The following is an 18,794-nucleotide window of genomic DNA, read 5'->3' as shown; positions in this document are numbered from 1 at the left end:
TTCTGTTTTGTTTTGTTTTGTTCTGTTTTTCGAGACAGGGTTTCTCTGTGGCTTTGGAGGCTGTACTGGAAACTCTCTCTATAGACCAGGCTGGTCTCCAACTCACAGAGATCTGCCTGCCTCTGCCTCCTGAGTGCTGGGACTAAAGGTGTGCACCACCACTGCCTAGGTTGTCTATTTGTTGAGGGTGCTATGCTATGAATCCAGGGCTTCAGTCATGATTAGCAAGTGAGGGACCAAAAATTCAAATTAATAAAAGTTTAAAAACTTAGGCCCTGAAAAGGGAACGGCTAATGATAAAGGAAAATTTAACTCCTTAAATCAGGAGTGTCATGGCTGGCACCTGATCCCCTGCTCTCAGAGAAGGAGAGGTAACTGTCTACCACTCCTGTCAGCATTCCTTTGCTAATTGCTGGTCATACAGACCGACCCTGTGACTCTGTGACCCTGTAACCCTGCAGGCCCATGCCCTGTCTTATTTCACTCAAATGTACCTCCCTTAAAATGTATAGTTACTGACTAACTGTACTTTGCATGACCTTAAGTAACCATGGAAACTGTAATTTGTGGCCTTCAACCTTATGGTCTGCCCCTTTAAAAGCTTCTCTTTTTGGCTTGTTGGGATCTCATTTGCACCCCCCCACCCCCCATGCAGTGAGATCCTAGGTGGCCAGCTTGAAATAAAAAGAAACCTTTTGCTTTTGCATCAGAATGTTGACTCCTTGGGTTAGTCTCTGGGCTCTGCAAACCTGGCACAACACAAGCACTTGCCCACTTTTCTATGGCCTCCACCCCCCCATCCCTCCATTTTCTTTTTCCAAGTTAGCAACTGTCTAACAAACATTGGTCATCTGACTCCCTCTCTACAAATTCTGAGCCAAGGAATATGTTGGTTCCCCAAGCATTCAGGCAACTAGCACAAAGCCTGGCTCTCCACGACTTTCTCAATCTATGGCTGAAGTGACAAATGAGGCTCCTTTACTTTCCTGGCTTTCCAATAATCTGGGCAACACTCAGAACAGGAGACGACAACACAGCCTCCAAGCTGACAGACTCCCTTCTCCGCATCTGTAGAAATAAGACCAGAGGTATCAAGGACGCAGCAGATTCACAATTCTGTAAATCAAATATGGCCAAGCTTGTGTGGCTTGGCAGTGCGCAGGGATGGCAAGCAAAAGAAAGTAATCTGGGAGTTGGGAGGCGCCCGCAGCCTAGCCTGGCCTGCCTTCCCCCGACTGGGTTTCTGCAGTCGCGGAACCGAGCGAGGCCATCGGCGCCCACCTCAGGAAGGGTGGCCTCTGTGTGAGCGCGCCAACTGCGCCCAGCAGGAACGGTGACAAAAGTCTGTTCGGGAAACGCACGTTACTGAGGGAAACACAGGGCGTCTTTTAACCCTGTTGAGCTGTGGCCGGGTAAAGAGAGCGGCGCGACGCATCCAACATGGCTGCGGCGCCAGCTAGGCGAAAAGCAACGGAAGAAAATGGCGCTGGCATGCGCTCCTAGCTTGGCGAACCCGGGGCGGCGAGGCGAGGGGCCAAGGCCACTCAGATTCTATACCACAGACCCCCGAAACCTGACCAGACAACATGGAGGGCAGCTATTGTGTCTGCACAAGGCCAGCCTCAAGTGCCGTTTGAGCTCGGAATGCTGGGAAAAGTCTATTCTCTAAACAGAATGCGCTACGAAGACTGCGCATCATCGTAATAGTGGGCCGGCCAACCACGCAAACAATGTTACGTTGCGCCGGAGGCGCGCCCCACCCCCAGCCCACGTTCTAGAGTTGGCGGCGCGAGAACGGTACGCCAGTTACGTACACTGCCTTATTTAGGTGGACCGCCAAGGGCACCCATCTCCGTCACGGACGTAAAACGCTTCCTAGAATGTCTATAGCACCGAGCCGAGCCCTCGGGCTCCTCCAGACGCTGTTTACGTAGCGTCTCGGCCGTGCGTAGCGTTAAGTTGGAGCAGTCTCAGCGCCGCCGCCATTTTGTGCAGTCGCTGGGAAGGAAAGGAGACGCCTAAACCGTGGCACCGCCCGGTTTGAGCGTGACCAAATCTCCCCACTGCACTAACAACCCCGATTCTCTGTGTTTTGCTACCGTCTCCGACGAGAGAGGCGGCGACGGTGGCGTCTGCGACGGGAGACAGCGCGTCGGAGCGAGAGAGCGCCGCGCCTGCCGCCGCCCCAACAGCGGAGGCGCCGCCACCATCGGTCGTCACTAGACCGGAGCCGCAGGCCCTCCCCAGCTCGGCCATCCGTGCCCCGCTCCCAGATCTTTACCCGTTTGGGACCATGCGCGGAGGCGGCTTTGGGGACCGGGACCGGGACCGAGACCGTGGAGGGTAAGGGGGAGGTGCAGGCGGGGGGCGGGGTAGCCCGCGGCTCGCGACGTACAATGGCGGCGGTGCGCGGGCCTCGGGCCCGGGCGGGCCCCTCTGCGCACTGCCGTCGTGGCTCGGAGGTGGCAGGCCAGTCGTGTCGCCTCGCTTGGCCTTGCAGCTCATCTGGTCCCTGCACGCCGCAGTGTCTGTCCGGAAAGAACCCGGATGGTTTCCTTTCCGTTATGTCTCCAGGCATCCCCTTTAGCGGGACTGCAGTCGAAAAGGCCTTTTCTGATTGTAAATGAGGTCTTAACTCCTCTTCGGTCATATTTTGGTTCATTGGAAACACATTGGAGTTGAGAGATCCAGAAGTGCAGGCGACATTTTTATTTATTGCCTCTTAAGGATCCAATTCTACTGCAGAATTAACCTTAAGGCCTAAGCTAGGGGATGAAAAAATATATATACATATATATGTATGTATGTATATACACACACATACACAATCAGGAAGCTTAGTGTTTTGTTGCTAGAAAAATTCTTGAATTTTGCCCAGGAATCAGTACGCCTAAAAGCTGTATGCCAACATTGTTCCTGACTCCTAGATAAAAGAAACAATTCACATCTAGATAAACTTCGGGTGCTTTATATTTGGATGCAATAAAGTCTTGGCTGTTTGAGGTTGTGCTCACCTCTAATCCCAGCACTGAGGAGGTAGAGATGGGTAGATCTCTTGTGAGTTCTACATTATGAGTTCCAGGACAGCCACAGCTACATAGTGAGACCCTGCCTCAAAGGGAGAAAGAAAAAGTCTTAAGTAACAAAGCTATTGAAACCAAGAGAACCTCTTGAGGTGGTCCAGGCCAGTGGTCCCATCACTAGAGATCAAAGCAGGAGCTTGGTTACCCAGGCCTGCCTGGGCTACGGTGGGTTTTGTGTCAAAGTAAGGGAATGGTTTCCAAAGTACTAGGTGTGGGGTTGCTTGTAGAAGGAAAGAAAATTTAGTTAGGTTTGTAAAGGTATCTTAATTTTAGAAGCTTAATCTTTTTCTTGATCAAGATTCAAGCAGCGTTAGCCAGCCTGAGATGCCGTGTACCTTTGATTACCACCAGTTGGGAGGCAGAGGCAGGCAGATCTCTGTGAGTTTGAGGCCAGCGTGGTCTACAGAGTGAGTTCCAGGACAGCCAGGGCTACACAGAGAAACCCTGTCTAGAAAAAAAAGAAAGAAAGAAAGATTGAAGCAGTACTAGATTACAGCAAGAATAGGTGCCACATTAAACTCAATTGAGTTAGGCTAAAAAAAAAAAAAACTCTTAAAATTGGGTTTGGGCCATTTTTGCAAGACTGAAAAAACCTGGCTTTCTATTTCTTGGGTGTTTGAAAATTGTGCTGAGAATTTTGCAAGTGGAGTGGAATGGCCAACTCAGAAGCTCTTTCACTGATTGAACTGAAAGTCAGGGCCTTTGGAAAGGGGGCTGATGGGGGTACTTGGCTCTATATGTTTTTCTGTTGTGTTGGTTCAGCAGTGATATGAATAAGTTACTTCAGTTCTGCCTACTGAATGAAATATCCAATGTGTGTCTTAATCTGCCCCATTTGGCCTAGAATGTGCCTCGTTTCAGTGTCCAAGTTGTAGGATCACAAGTGTAGACCTACTACTACACCAGACAGTGACAGAAGAGGGTTTTAGATTGTAGATTTTGCCCCACCTCTCCCCAAACTGGCTGGTCTCGAAATTGAAATTCTTCAAAGTAGCTATCACTGAATTTTCTGAGTCTGTAGTGTTTGACAGGGAATAAGGAAATGAGATTTTAAAATGTCCTATTTGAATATCATCAAAATAAAGCCCTCTACTTTTACATAGTAAGGCAGATAAGGGTGATATTTGGATTATTCTAGGAACAATTAGTTTCTATTTTCATGCAAGTGGCTGTATCTGTATTCTTGTTTGACTTACCTGTTTATTGTAAAGGGTATTAAAAAAAAAAAAAAGACATAAGGCCAGGCAGTGGTGGCGCACGCCTTTGATCCCAGCACTCGGGAGGCAGAGACAGGTTGATCTCTTGAGTTCGAGGCCAGCCTCTTCTACAAAGCTACACAGGAAAACCCTATCTCAAAAAAGAAAAGAAAGATGAAGGCTAGAGAGGAAAGGATTACAACTCTTTGTTCTGGTTCTTTTGAATACACTAAAGGTGAACGCTAGTTCCTTATGTCCTGGTAGTTTGCAGATCATTGAGAAGTGCTTGCCACAGCAAGTGGGGGAAGTTGGCTAAGTCCACAAACTTGGTTTTATTCTATTGCAGAATCTCTAGTACCACTTAAAAAACTACACTGGGGTTGGTAGCCAGTGATTTTGCTAAATGGATAAGTCAGTGGCAGTGCTGTCCTCTGCATAGAAAACTAAGGTTCAAAGAAGTAAAGTTTGTTCCCAGAGTACATATACATAGTAAGTTTCAGACTTAGAATTCAAGCCTTGTCAGGTCCAGAATCTATGCTGGACATTGAGATTATAGTAAGATGAATGGTCTTTCAAAAGGGCTTTCCAGAAACCATCACTTCACATGCCTTTTCTCTGTCACATGAGATATGGGTACTAATGAATCAGCATTTTCTGGTGTCTCTAGGTTTGGAGCAAGAGGTGGCAGTGGTCTTCCCCCGAAAAAGTTTGGTAATCCCGGGGAGCGGTTACGTAAAAAGAAGTGGGATTTGAGTGAACTCCCCAAGTTTGAGAAGAATTTTTATGTGGAACATCCAGAAGTAGCAAGATTGACTCCGGTAAGAAGGGGGGGTGGTGAGTAGGGGTGTGTAAAGCAGCTTGTGTATTTTATTTTAGATTAGGGCAGATCTTTTTAATATGTTGTAGGTCTTTTGTTTTCTCTTTGGGGTGTGGTGTTTTTGTTTTTTGTTTGTTTTTTGTCATGTATTGTATTGGGGGGGGGCTCCTCTGTGTAACAGCCCTAGCTGTCCTGGAACTCACTTTGTAGACCAGGCTGGCCTTGTACTTAATGAGATCTTCCTGCCTCTTCCCCCCCCAAGTGCTGAGATTAAAGGTGTGCACCACCACTGCCTGGCAGTGTTGTGTTTTTTGTTTGTTATCTTGTTGCTTCTTTGAGACATGGTTTCTCTGTATAGTCACTGTTATCCTGGATGGAACAACTCACTCTGTAGGTCTCCTGCCTCTGCCTCCCAAGCCATGGGAAGAAAGGTAGTTGGTTGCCACCACCACTCGGCTCATTTTAATGTATTTTAAAGTTTTTTGTTTATGTTTTTTGTTGTTGTTTTGTTTTCTTTTTCTTTTCTTTTTTTTTTTTTTTTTTTGAGACAGGATCTTGATTTGTAGCTCTGGCCTGGAACCTACTATGTAGCCAAGCTGGCCCCAGACTCAGATCCACCTGCATCTGAATGCTGGGATTAAAAAACACCACTGTGGCTGGCTTACCTTTGGATTTTGTTTTGATTCTTATGTGCTAAAACTATTCTATTTGTGGTATGGTCTCACCATGTAGTTCTAGGCTGGCCTTTAACTTGCTATCCTGCTACTTCAGCTTATGAATGCCAGGGTTACTTTCAGGCACGGGTAGGCATACTTGGTTTGTGATATTCTTCAGTCAAACCCTGACCTTTGTTCATAAAGGCAAGTTATCAATCATTGAGCTAATTTTCTTTTAGCGGTGCTGAGCTCAAACCTAGCACCACGTGCTTGTAAAGCTTAAACTCTACCATTGAGCTACACCCTCATAAAATGAGTTTTTAAAATAAATTAACTTTGTGCTTTTAACACCTGATAGTGTATTCTACCCAGAAAATCATTGCTAGTCCAGAAAAATTATATGATGGAAAGAGCATTTGGACCCAAGTTCCACATATTCTCTTCCTAGTTTTAAGTAGAAGTTAGCTGTTTGTAGTAAACTGTCTCACTAAGTAACCCTGACTGGTCTGGAATTGTTTTGTAGATATGGTTAGCTTTGAACTTGAGCTGATCCTTCTGCTGCTGTACTGGGATTACACAGTACTACCTATCCTGGCTAGGAATTACTCTTGAGAGGTTTTTCTCCTATGGAAAATGGAGCCTTTTGCTCATGTGCATCACAAACTTGAACTTGTGTAAAAAGTATTCATATTTATCATTGTGTGATAATAAAGCTTTTAAATTGAAAAGAGCTTTTATTGTCTTTCTTCCCCCCCCCCCCCAATAGTATGAAGTTGATGAGCTGCGGCGAAAGAAAGAGATTACAGTGAGAGGGGGAGATGTTTGTCCAAAACCTGTCTTTGCCTTCCATCATGCTAATTTCCCACGTAAGTGTTCTTTAATCCTACATTAAGTGGTAGGTTGCTTGAAGGTTTTGAAAGGCTTGGGATTTTGTTGAAACACAAAAAGAAACCTTTTATAAAGGAAAGATAGTAGTAGACAGACGGTGATTGCTCACACCTTTAATTCTAGCACTTAGCAGGCAGATCTCCTGAGTTTGAGGCCAGCCTGGTCTACAGAGTGAGTTCCAGGACATCCAGGGCTACACAGAGAAACCAATGGGGTGGGGGTGGGGTGTGTGTGAATGAGAATGGCTCAATTGGTGAAAGTCCTGACTTTGGAACCCATATAAACAAGAAAGGAGAAAGCCCGCTCCACCAAGCTCTCCTCCGATCTTCACAAACTCATTCTGCAAGAACTATTGACAGCTGAGCCATCTCAGCTTTGGGCTTGTTTTGTTTTGTTTTTGAGACAGGGTTTCTCTGTGTAACAGCTCTGGCTTTGAACTCAAAAGAGATCACCTGTCTCTGCCTCCCAAATGCTGGTGTGCTTCACCACTACCCAGTTTCTGCATTTCTTTTAATGCCAATACGTACACTGGTATTTTGCCCTTGGTGTTTTACACAGCAGCCAAATACTGCTTCTATGATATAGTATGAACTTTGGGAACAGTAAGTGACTCTTGGGCCTGTGCTGTTAGCTAAATTAGGATGGTAGTTCTCAAAGGTAGTAGTGAACTGACAAGACATTGAGTTTTTGATAAATTCAAGTAAGTCTTAAATTAAGTAACTGCCACTTTTTTGGATTTCAAGACCAAAGGTATGTGTCACCACTGCTAGTCTTAACTGCTACTTTTAAGACTTCATGAGTGTCCTTAGTTTTGCTAGTAAAAGTAATAATGCATTCACTTTTTTTCAGAGTATGTGATGGATGTGCTGATGGATCAGCATTTTACAGAACCAACTCCCATTCAGTGCCAGGGATTTCCTTTGGCTCTTAGTGGCCGGGATATGGTTGGCATTGCACAGACTGGTTCTGGGAAGACATTGGCGGTAGGTACCAAGTCTTTGACATTGTAGTAACTTACTTTATTAGCCTAGTTTTCTTACATTTTCTCTGGTCCCATGTTGCCCGCCCCCATCCCCCCATAGGGTTTCACCGGGTAGCTCCAACCAGAGAACTGCCTGTCCCTACTGCCTCCCAAGGGCTGGGATTAAAGTTGTAAGCTATCATACCCAGCTCACATTTTCTCAGTTCTTAGACTCACAGTTAAAATACTGTGTGAAAGCTGGGCATGGTGGGGCACACCTTTAATGACTGTACTTGGGAGGCAGAGACAGGCAGATGGACCTTTGAGTTGGAAGCCAGTTTGATCTATGCAGTGAAGTTCCAGGGTAGCCAGAGCTACATAGTTAGACACTGTCCCAAGAAGGCCAAAAAATAAAATACTATATGTTCAGTATTTTAGCTGTATGTTTACATTGTACTTGAATGTGGTAATATGTTCTAGTTTTCTCACTTTCTATTAGGGCATTGTTAATTACTGATTTAAATTAGAATCGTTACGATAATGGCTTGGGTTTTTATGACATTTTTGATTCTTGTTCCTCCTCAGTATTTGCTGCCTGCGATTGTTCATATAAACCACCAGCCATACTTGGAAAGAGGAGATGGTCCAATTGTAAGTGTGCTACAATTTATAATTTTTAAAAATAACTACATTGAATGATAAGTTGTTTTAGGCACTGTGCCTAAAACCCAATTTAATTACTTTTTTAAAAAAAAAATTATGGAGCCGGGTGTTGGTGGTGCATGCCTTTAATCCCAGCACTTGGGAGGCAGAGGCAGGCAGATCTCTGTGAGTTCAAAGCCAGCCTGGTCTCCAGAGCAAGTGCCAGGATAGACTCCAAAGCTGCGCAGAGAAACCCTATCTTCAAAAAACAAAAAAAAAAACGTTTATGGGTGTTTTCCCCGGGGGTTGGGGAGTGTTTGGTGCCATGGAGACCAGAAGAGGGCATTTAATCCCCTGGAAGTGGAGTTACAGACAGTTGTTATATACAGTGTGGTTGTTAGGAATTGAACCTAAGTACTCTGGATATAGGGCCAGTGCTCTTAACCACTGAATCATCTCTCCAGCCCCTGCCCCAATTTAATTCTTAACCCTTTTCTCCGTATGTAGAAGTGGCTCTAGCCCATCCTTTTTTTGTTGTTGTTGTTTTGTTTTTTGCTTTTTGAGGCAGGGTTTCCTGGAACTCGCTTTTGTAGACCAGGCTGGGTCTCAAACTCTGCCTCTGCCTCCCAAGTGCAGGGATTAAATTGGGCATGTACCACCACTGCCCTGCTTGGTACTGGCCATCTTACTTGGAATTAAATAACTTACCCAAAGTTACACAGCCATGAAATGACAGTGTGAATTTGAGGCATTCTTCGTCTTTCCTGTTTGTGATTCTGGGTAGTTAACTTGTGCCCTTGTGTGTGCTAAGAAACTCTGCTTCCTTGTACCTAGCCTTTGAACCAATCTTTGCAACAATTCAAGTACAAGCCTTTGTTTTAGGGTTTGTTTTTTGTACTGGGGGTTGAACTTAGGGCCTGATGCATGGTATAGGTAAGTATTTAACCACTGGCCTATATCCACAGCTGCAAACACAATGCTGGGTTGCTCATTTTTATTAGTTTTGGTTATTTTTCTGTAGGGAGCAGGTACATGCCACCATATTCTGTGCAAGTCAGGGGGTCAACTTGTTAGGGTCAAGTCTTCCCATCATGTGGGTCTCAGTTCAAGTTTTCAAACTTGGGCAAGCTTCTTTTTTTTTTTTTTTATGTAGAATAGGCTCAGAGATCATCCTTTCTCTGCCCTTCTGTGCTGGGATTATAGGTGCATACCACCATGTCCCTGTCTGATGCAAGCATCCTTACTTGCCAGTGTGCTCTTAACCCATGAGCCATGTCTCCAGCCTTTGGGGGGGCGGGTTCAAGACAGTGTTTCACTGTCTAGCTTTAGAGCCAGTCCTGGAACTCTGTAGACCAGGCTAGCCTTGAACTCAGTGGAGTAAAGGCATGTGCCACCACCACCGCCTGGCCTTTTTTTTTTTTTTTTTTTCCTTCGTTTAATTTTATGTGCATTGTGTTTTGCCTGCATGTATGTCTGTGAGTGAGAGTGTAAGATCCTCCAGAACTGGAGTCACAGACAGTAGAGAGCAGCCAATGTTCTTAACTATTGAGGCATCTCTCCAAGCTTAACTTTTATCTGTATTCCCTGCTGGTATTTATAATTTTGTTGCATGAATTGTCTTGTGTCATTCCTGAGCCGTCGCCCCACACACACAGTGTTTCTCTGTAACAGCCCTGAATGTCTCTGAATTTGCTTTGTAAACCAGGCTGGTCTCAATCTGACAGCAGAGATCCACCTGCCTCTGCCTCCCGAGTGCTGGGATTAAAGGCGTAGGCCACCACCGCCCAGCGACACATGGATATGTTTTATGCTGATTGTTCATCTTGTAAGGTTAAAAGTAGGTAATACAAAACTAAGTGTGATAGTGCATGTCTTTAATTCTGTACTAGTTAGGTAGAAACAGGAGGGTCAGAAGGAACTTCAAGGTCTTCCTCAGCTACATAGCTAAAGGCTAGAGAGTATATAAGATCCTCTTTATTGGACAATAAGGGGGAATTAGACTACCTTTTGGTTCTTAGGGTTATTGGGGTTTTTGTTTTTTTGGTTTTGTTTGTTTGTTTTTTGTTAAACTTGGAGTGGTTGTCTCAAGTTTATTTGCTTCCCCCCCACTTTGTTTCAGTGTTTAGTGCTGGCTCCTACTAGAGAACTTGCTCAGCAGGTGCAGCAGGTGGCTGATGATTATGGAAAGTGTTCTAGGTTGAAGAGTACATGCATTTATGGAGGTGCTCCTAAAGGTCCCCAGATTCGAGACTTGGAGAGAGGTAAAAAAAAAAAAAAAAAAAAAAAATTGTTTTTATTCTTTGCCAATTCTTGTAAATAAAATTGAGCAAAATGGGTTCTTGTAAGGAAATTCAGTATTTTCAGTAGTGTAGAAATTCTTGGGATGCAGTTCTGTTAGCTACTTTGTGGAGAGCAGCTGGTGGCTGGAGATCCTTAACCTACTCTTGTGAAGTCTCCTTACGTCATGCTCTTCAGATACTGTAGGTTTAACAGCTGCTGTGACAGTGGATGCAGCTACCAGGGCTGTTGGGTCTTAGTTTCTGTTTACTGAGGTTTGGATAGTTTATAAGAAAGGGTTCTTCATGGGCTATATCTTTAATTTTTTTTTCCAGGTGTTGAGATTTGCATAGCCACTCCTGGGCGCCTAATAGATTTTCTGGAGTCAGGAAAGACAAACCTTCGCAGGTGTACTTACCTTGTGTTGGATGAAGCTGACCGAATGCTTGATATGGGCTTTGAGCCCCAGATCCGTAAAATTGTTGACCAAATCAGGGTTCGTAAAGCTGATACTTCATTAATATTTTTACCTTTTTGCCTGTCATATAGTTCCTTAATATAAAGGAAAACCTTCATTTCCTGATAGCCTGACCGGCAGACACTGATGTGGAGTGCAACCTGGCCAAAGGAAGTAAGGCAGCTTGCAGAGGACTTCCTGCGTGATTACACCCAGATCAATGTGGGCAATCTGGAGTTGAGTGCCAACCACAACATCTTGCAGATTGTGGATGTCTGTATGGAAAGTGAAAAAGATCACAAGTATGAAAGAATACTTCATTATCTTGTTTGTTTGTTTTTTTAATGGTTTTTCGAGACAGGGTTTCTCTGTGTAGTTTTGTAAACCAGGCTGGCCTCAAGCTCACAGGGATTCGCCTGCGTCTGCCTCCTGAGTGGTAGGACTAAAGGCATGTGCCACTAACGTCTGGCAGTTTGAATTATTTTTGAGACAGGGCTGCACTAGATATCCTAAGGTTGCCCTCAAACTCATGGTCCTCCTTCTCAGCCTCTAAATTGCTAGAATTACAAGCTGTACTATACCAGAGCTAAAATGCCAGGGTTTTTTTAGGTTGAACACATCCTTTGTGTGTCATTCATTGGCGCATTGTAGTTAAATGCGCAATGATCTTGGATCCTTGGAGTTGAATCCAGGCTTTTTAAATGCCAGCTGTATAGTTTTAAGGCAGGTTTAAGGTTTACTTCTCATTGCCTCCTTGTCTGATTTTTGAGATAGGAATAGTATCAAATCAGATTTGCTTGAATCTAGTGTGGATTAGTTGGAATTTGATTTTATTTATGTGTGTGAAACGTGTATGTATCTTTGGCAGTCCTGGAGCTCGAGGTGTGACAAGATGGCTTAGAGCTGCCTCCCATGTGCTGGCTGGCATATGCCACCACACTTTATGTGTTGTTGGGGATTCAACCCAGGGCATCATGCATACTGGTCAAATATTGTAACCACAGTTTTTGTTTGTGTTCCTGCGCCATGCTCATAAAGGCAAGAAAAGAATTGGGATCCCCTGGGGCTAGAATTATAGATGGTTGTGAGCCACCCATAGTGCATGTCCACAGCCAGTGTCCGTCCCCTCTGTAAGAGCAGCAAAAACATTAATCCCTTCAGTTACTGAATTATTTTTTTCTTAAAAAATACTAGATGTAGATTAAAGTATCTGTGACCAGGCTGGGTGTGGTGGTGCAGACCTTTAATTAATCCCAGAGGCCAGCCTGATCTACAGAGTGAGTTCCAGGACAGCTAGGGCTACACTATGACCCCTTGAAAAACAAAGTTAGATTTGAGATCTTCTTTTGGAAGAGAAGGTTCTTGTTATGTAGCTGAGGTTCCCTCTTGAATTCTCCATTCTGCTTCAGCCTCCCAAGTGATACTGGTATTATAGGCATGTTCCACCACAATCTAAACTTTGGGAGTTAATAGCATCTGTGTTTGATGTACAGGAAGGACTTTTACTGTGTGAGGCTGCATTGTTTGGTCTTTTCAGATTGATCCAACTGATGGAGGAAATCATGGCAGAAAAAGAAAATAAGACTATAATATTTGTGGAGACAAAGAGACGCTGTGATGACCTCACTCGAAGGATGCGCAGAGATGGGTGAGTACAGCACATAGGTAGCTTTATGTCAAGTGTTTCTCAACCTATAGGTCATGATCTTTATGTGTGTGGGCCAGGGGAAGTGTCAGACAACCCTTTCACACAGTGGTTGCATATAAGATATCCTTCATACCAGATATTTACATTATGATTCATAACAGTAGCAAAGTTAGTTAATGGAGTATCAATGAAATAATTTTATGCTGGGGGGTCACCACAGGAACTGTATTAAAGGGTTGTAGCAATGGTTTAGAACATGTATGTATGTATGGTATTTTAGCCTGATGTGTATGTATAACTATTATGTAGCTTAAAGAACTTGATCAAAATTGAGTACTAAGACTTTTGTAAAGATTTCTAATATGTAATTTTCTTCTGATAGTTGGCCAGCTATGTGTATCCATGGAGACAAGAGTCAACCAGAAAGAGATTGGGTACTTAATGGTAAGAATAAGACAAAGCATTTTGAGATAGGATCTTGCTATAGATCAGGCTGCCCTTGAACTCACAGAAATCCATCTGTCTCTGCCTCCTAGATGTTGCTAGGATTAAAAATGTATTCTTCTGTGCCTAGCACAATAGTTTTTTGACACCTATTTGTCCTCCCTCTGTGTGTGTGTGTGTGTGTGTGTGTGTGTGTGTGTGTGTGTGTGTGTGTGTGTGTGTAGCAGGGTTTCTCTGTGTAGCTTTGAACCCTATTTTGGCACTGGCTCTGTAGACCAGGCTGGTCTAAACTCACAGATATCTGCCTGCCTTTGCCTCCCAACTGCTGGGATTAAAGGCATGTGCCACCACTGCCCAGCCCACCCCCTGTTTATAAAGAACCAGATAATAGATTATCTGGGGCTTTGTTCATCAAATAATGGGTTGGGTGATTTCTACACAAAAACAAGTGGTCATAGACAGAACTGGCCTGGCTGTGTTCCCCAAGCAGTTTTGTTTGCAAAAGTATTATACTAGATTGTATTTGTAGATCAAAGTTCACCTAGCCTAATTTTAGTTAATTGAACCCTGGGCATTTTCAGTACATCTCCAGAGTTCTTTAAAGTTCATAGTTATATAAATAAAAATAAGTATTTTCAAGTAAAAGGGGCTGAAGAGATGGCCTAGCATTAAGAATACATACTGTTCTTTCGGAGGACACATCACCCATGAGTGGCTCACAACCACTATAATTCTATCTACAAGGGGATTCAGTGCCTCTGAGCATTTACACTCAGCATGCACAGACACCGTTTTAAAAAATACTTAAAATACTTTTTCTCCTTAATTAAATAGGTGTAGTATGAGCTGTACAGAGCTAACATTATGAAAGGCATGAGTCTTGGGTAGGTGGGAAAATGATTTTTCTTCAGTCCATATCTTTTACAATGTTCTTTATAGCCTCTGTTCCCTAACTTGGCATCTTTTTTTTTCCCTTCAGAGTTCCGATCTGGAAAGGCTCCTATCCTCATTGCCACAGATGTAGCCTCCCGAGGGCTAGGTTTGTATAGATAGGTGTCTCTGTTGGTGGTTTGTGTATCTTTTGGTTTTCAAATTTTTTTGTCATGTCAAATTTAGAGTTGTATGTACATGGGTTTAGTCAAAAGAGAGTATAAGTGTGATCCCCTTCCCTGCAATTTTTTTTAACCTTTGTGAGTTTTTTAATTGTTTTATTATTTTGGGTTTTCTGAGGTCATCCCACGCACCCACCCCCTTTTTATTTTCAGAGTCTCATCTGGCTCCTAAAGAACAGGCTTTGGTCTGCAGCAAGGCCTAGACATGACTATTAAGTTACAGGGAGGGGATACATTCATTTTACAGCTTAATTTCTTTTTGGTTTTGTTCAGTTTTCTGGCTGGATAGAAGGAGCCTAGTTAAACCTAGCTAGCAAAAGCTGGTTTCTTGTAAGTTTTCCCCTTATACCAGTCTATCTAGTATAGATACAAACATAGAGGCCACTTCCATGAACATTTGCTTAAAAGGGTTTGATTGGTGTGTACTATAATGTCATTCTATTAAATCTGCATTGCCTGGTGTTACTTCAGTAGAATGATGGGCAATTTTCCCCTCTCCTTATCCATCATTTGGCCATCAATGTATTGTCCAGGTTAAGATGTTAATCTGAAAGTGTCCTTCTGGAATTTCAACTCTTTTGATTTAAGATACATAAAAATAACCTGTGATATTTTGGCCTGTTGTTTTGAACTGAACAAGTCTGGCCCAAAATGTTAACATTTATAAGATTACTCGAGGTGGTTGTGGTAATGCATGCCTTTGGTCCCAGTACTTGGGAATCAGAGGCAGGAGGTTTCTTTAGATTGAGGCCAGCGTGGTGTACAGTGAGCTGGAAACCAGCTAGGGCTGTGTTGTGAGACTATCTCCACAAAAGATTCTTACAGCTGGCCATGGGTGTTTATGCTTGCAAATTCCAGCACTTGAGAGACTTGGGCAGAAGAATCAATAGTTTGAGGCCAACCTAGGTTATATATATATAACAAGATCTTGTTTCAGAGAGATGGGGGTCGTTTCTATTGAGGAATCCATTATTGATGTGTTAATTTCCTGTTGAGGAAGGTGAGAAGTACCAAGTTTCCCTGTGCAATTTAACATGGAGATGATGATAAGTGTTGAATGTAGCAGTGATGGAGCTTTTTAATCCCTTTAACTCCCAGAGGTAGTGACCTGCAGCCATGGCGGGAAGTTGTCTCTTCCCTTTGAGGTCATGTCTGGGTCCCTGCCATTAGAACTTGGGCCTGTTGGGAAAGGAGGCAGAAGCCTGAAAGCAATTTGCATAAAGCTTTCAGTAATGGTGGTTTTTAAAACAGGCTTGCTATGTGCTGGTAGCTTCTTTGTGCATCTTGCCTAGACAATTAAAAATCTTTGTTCTATGTCCCCGTGCATATTTTAACAAAATCAATTGGCTGCCATTAGAATAACTTAAGACTCTTCATCCCACCCTCCCTCATTCAAGTGAGGGGAGAGGGAAGGTGCCTGAGTCTGTTTCTTGTTACTCAACATCAGTGCTTGTTTTGGGCCCCTTTGTTTGCTGCCTTGTAAAAATCAAAAGGAGGGAGAAAACCCACCACAATGGCAGAATTCTGACCAAGGTCCTACAAGATCCTGGAAAGTGAAGGCTTCTACCTCATAGACAGGGGTGCTATTTTCAGCTGAGTCACCAGGCCTTTTTTCACTTCTGTGGAGCGATGGTCTCTTAAATGATCCCTTCAGGTAAGTTCTTTGCCTCCCATAGTTTCATGATAGTCACCTTCAGGCGACCACTGTTCCCTTTCCACTGGGATATTTTTTATTTCGCTTTTTTTTCTTTTTTTCTTTTTCTTTTTTGTTTAAAGATTGTTGAACTAAAAGTATTGAATTGATTTTGTTTTGTTTTTTAGCAGAAGCTTTGATATCAGCTGCAGATCACTCAGTACATGGCTGAGGCAAATCTACATTGGCCCCGAAGCCACTCTAGATGAGCCTGCTGGCTAGTCTTAGATCTCCCAATTAGTGATTGGAGTTTCAGGCCATGGCATAGGGCTTCCCAAACCACGGGTTCTCCCAGGCCACTGGCCAAAACATGTAACTTTCCATTTCTTACCCTGCTACAGCATCGTCTATAAAGACAGCAAGATAATATTGTGGCAGTGCACCAGTAACCTCAGGGCAGCCTGGACTGGAGAAAACCAGATTCTGTGCTTGCTCTTAGGTGGCCTCAGTCAGCTGTGTGCACACAGGACACCTTTCTAGTATGAAGAACTTGCATCGTGTCCGCCCTTAATTGAGCCCCTCCAGAAGTACTCCCAGCTATTAGCATCTGGAGCCCCAGTGCTTGCTGCTTGGAAAGCACACTCCTGTGCATCCAGTGCAGTAATTCAGTGTGCTCTGTTGCTGTGGTCACTCAGTGCGAGTGACTAAGGAGCATTATCCAAGCTCTGAAGATGTGCTTATGGAGTTATCACCCCACCCCACCCCACCCCACCCTTCCATCCTTGCCCTATAATATTTTTTCTTTGTGGCATCAACGACCCAAGCCGGAGACTCAAGCTGCCCCCTGTGATAAGTGCCTTCTCGTCTTTCTGGTGTGATTCAGGACTTTAGGGGTCAGTAAAGACTGAGGAGCCTTTATTGTAATAAGAAACAGACATAATGCCCCTACTTCACCTGCCCCTAACCAGCTGAATTTTTGTTTTTTAATCATCTCCCCTTTTCCCTGAAATTAATCCAGTCTGGGCAATAGATGCAGTCTGACCCTTTGGATGTAACTTTTTTCTTAATTTTTCTACAATCACCCCAATTACCTTGGGGGAGGCGTTGGAGGACCTGAAATTTTTACCTGAACCCAGGTTCTCCGGCGCTTGGCAACCAAATGGGGCTACAGAGAAGCATCTAAGCCAGTTCACAGAGCGAGCGTGTGTGGGGACTTCTCACTGCCACGGACCCTTGATGCATGCTCCCCGCGCTCCAGTGGTCCCGTGTCAGAAGGCGGAGTTTTCGAAAGGAGGCCGCCAAATATAAAAGACAAAGAGACGGGATCGGCTGCAGCGGTTTCCCAAAGGAGGAGGGAGTGTGCATCGGTCTGGTAACAAACAGAGAATGTTTTTTAATTATTTCTATCACAGAAATCTGTGTTTTATCTAGGATATTTTCGGAATATTCTTTGTAAAATGCAGATTTTTTCCACAAAAAATGAGGATTCTGTTATTAGATTTGTTTGTTAAGTAGGTTAAAAACTACATTTAGCTGAAAGCATTACACTAACATTTACATAATTTAAGTTTAGGGTTACCCAGCCCAATTCCTAGCCATGTACAGAAGAATATCAAATGTGTGTCTCAAGGTTTCCTGGTTTGCCCCACATTCTTTGGCTAGTGAATCTCCAGGTCACATAGACAATCTGATCATTAATACAAGTACTAAGTTTGCAATAACCTTGAGTTGAGTAGAAACAAAACCTCACTTGAGAAGCTGGGCTTGGTAGTACAGTGAAATTTTAGTGTAATGTATTCTTGTGGTGATTGAAAAGGGAAAGATACTGTGGGTGTTCAAGCAACGCAAAATAGGCGTGTACTTTGGCTTTGGTTTGCTTTTTAAATACAAGAGCAAGAAAAAAACCTAACTGTTGAGTCTGAGAATGTAGTGAGTAGATGAAGTGCCTTTCCATGTTGCTCTGTGACTGGTCTGAAGGTAAGTTGATTGTGTTGTTGGTAGACTGTACCAGGCTTCTCCCAACAGAGTAGAAGTGATTTGGCCCTGCACTTTAATGGTGGTTACTGATTTCTAATACATCCCAGCTTTGAAAGGGGGTGGCACTAGAATGTGTCAGTCTGAACTCTGGTCATAGTGTAGCTCCTGTCAGCATACTGTCACAGAAGAGGCAGGAGTTTGGGGGTATTAAATGGGACTCCAGTGGGATTATAGCAAATCGAGTTGCAGTGCCTGTTTGTGTCCTGAGAGTCACTGATCCTCTTTTACTCTGTTGGGATGAGTCTTTTTTGTACCTGCTCAGAGTGGTTACTAACTTCATCTTCTCTCCTCTTGCTGTCATCTGCATTCGTGCTTTCCACCTCTTGGCATGTCCTTTATCTTCTCTCTCTCTGCCACACCAACCTACACAATGACTCGTCATGACTTGGAAGATGTGGAAGATGTCAAGTTTGTGATCAACTATGACTATCCAAACAGCTCCGAGGACTATGTTCACCGAATCGGCCGCACGGCCCGGAGCACCAACAAGGGCACTGCCTATACCTTCTTTACCCCAGGGAACCTAAAGCAGGCTAGAGAGCTGATCAAAGTGTTGGAAGAGGCCAATCAGGCCATCAATCCAAAATTGATGCAGCTGGTGGACCACAGAGGTGGTGGCGGCGGAGGGGGTAAGGGTAAGTCCTGGAATTTTCCAGGGACTACCAAGGACTCTTAATACTAATTGTGCCTTTTTGGTTTTTTTGTTTTGATCTATGAAGGCTCTTGCTTGGAACTCAGAGTGCTTAGTAGTTTTCGTGACCTCAGTGTAAGTCAGAAAGCAAGTTTTGTCATTGTGCTGCTATTGTTACTGTTGTAGCCTGGTGTGTGAGAATCTAAGGCCCACTAGCAATTATACTGGTACATTCCTGTAAATTTCTTTGGAGGGGAAGGGGGAGGGGGCAGGGTGGTTCAAGACGGGGGGGTTTCTCTGTGACAATAGCAC

The 18,794-nt window shown here is 43.9% G+C and overlaps 1 protein-coding gene across 2 annotated transcripts in view; it reads left to right on the top strand.

Moving 5' to 3' along the window:
* The first annotated feature begins 2,083 nt into the window (after positions 1-2,083).
* The window catches only part of Ddx17 (DEAD-box helicase 17), a 20,154-nt gene continuing 3,443 nt past the window's right edge, over positions 2,084-18,794 (top strand). The window contains exons 1-12 of one of the 2 annotated variants that reach the window (XM_027404014.2): positions 2,084-2,343; positions 4,947-5,097; positions 6,519-6,618; positions 7,490-7,623; positions 8,187-8,252; positions 10,363-10,504; positions 10,856-11,016; positions 11,107-11,279; positions 12,515-12,625; positions 13,008-13,069; positions 14,049-14,108; positions 18,244-18,480. In XM_027404014.2, coding sequence (XP_027259815.1) covers positions 2,294-2,343; positions 4,947-5,097; positions 6,519-6,618; positions 7,490-7,623; positions 8,187-8,252; positions 10,363-10,504; positions 10,856-11,016; positions 11,107-11,279; positions 12,515-12,625; positions 13,008-13,069; positions 14,049-14,108; positions 18,244-18,480 — 1,447 coding nt within the window. In that variant the 5' untranslated portion in view covers positions 2,084-2,293. Of the gene's footprint in view, positions 2,344-4,946; positions 5,098-6,518; positions 6,619-7,489; positions 7,624-8,186; positions 8,253-10,362; positions 10,505-10,855; positions 11,017-11,106; positions 11,280-12,514; positions 12,626-13,007; positions 13,070-14,048; positions 14,109-18,243; positions 18,487-18,794 lie in introns of both variants that reach the window. The other variant, XM_027404013.2, reaches the window with a different exon arrangement.

Source organism: Cricetulus griseus, chromosome 2 (genome assembly GCF_003668045.3).
Source record: "Cricetulus griseus strain 17A/GY chromosome 2, alternate assembly CriGri-PICRH-1.0, whole genome shotgun sequence".
Classification (NCBI taxonomy): Eukaryota; Metazoa; Chordata; class Mammalia; order Rodentia; family Cricetidae; genus Cricetulus; species Cricetulus griseus.
The sequence above is the reverse complement of the archived record's forward strand: the minus strand, read 5'-3'. Positions and strand labels throughout refer to the sequence as shown.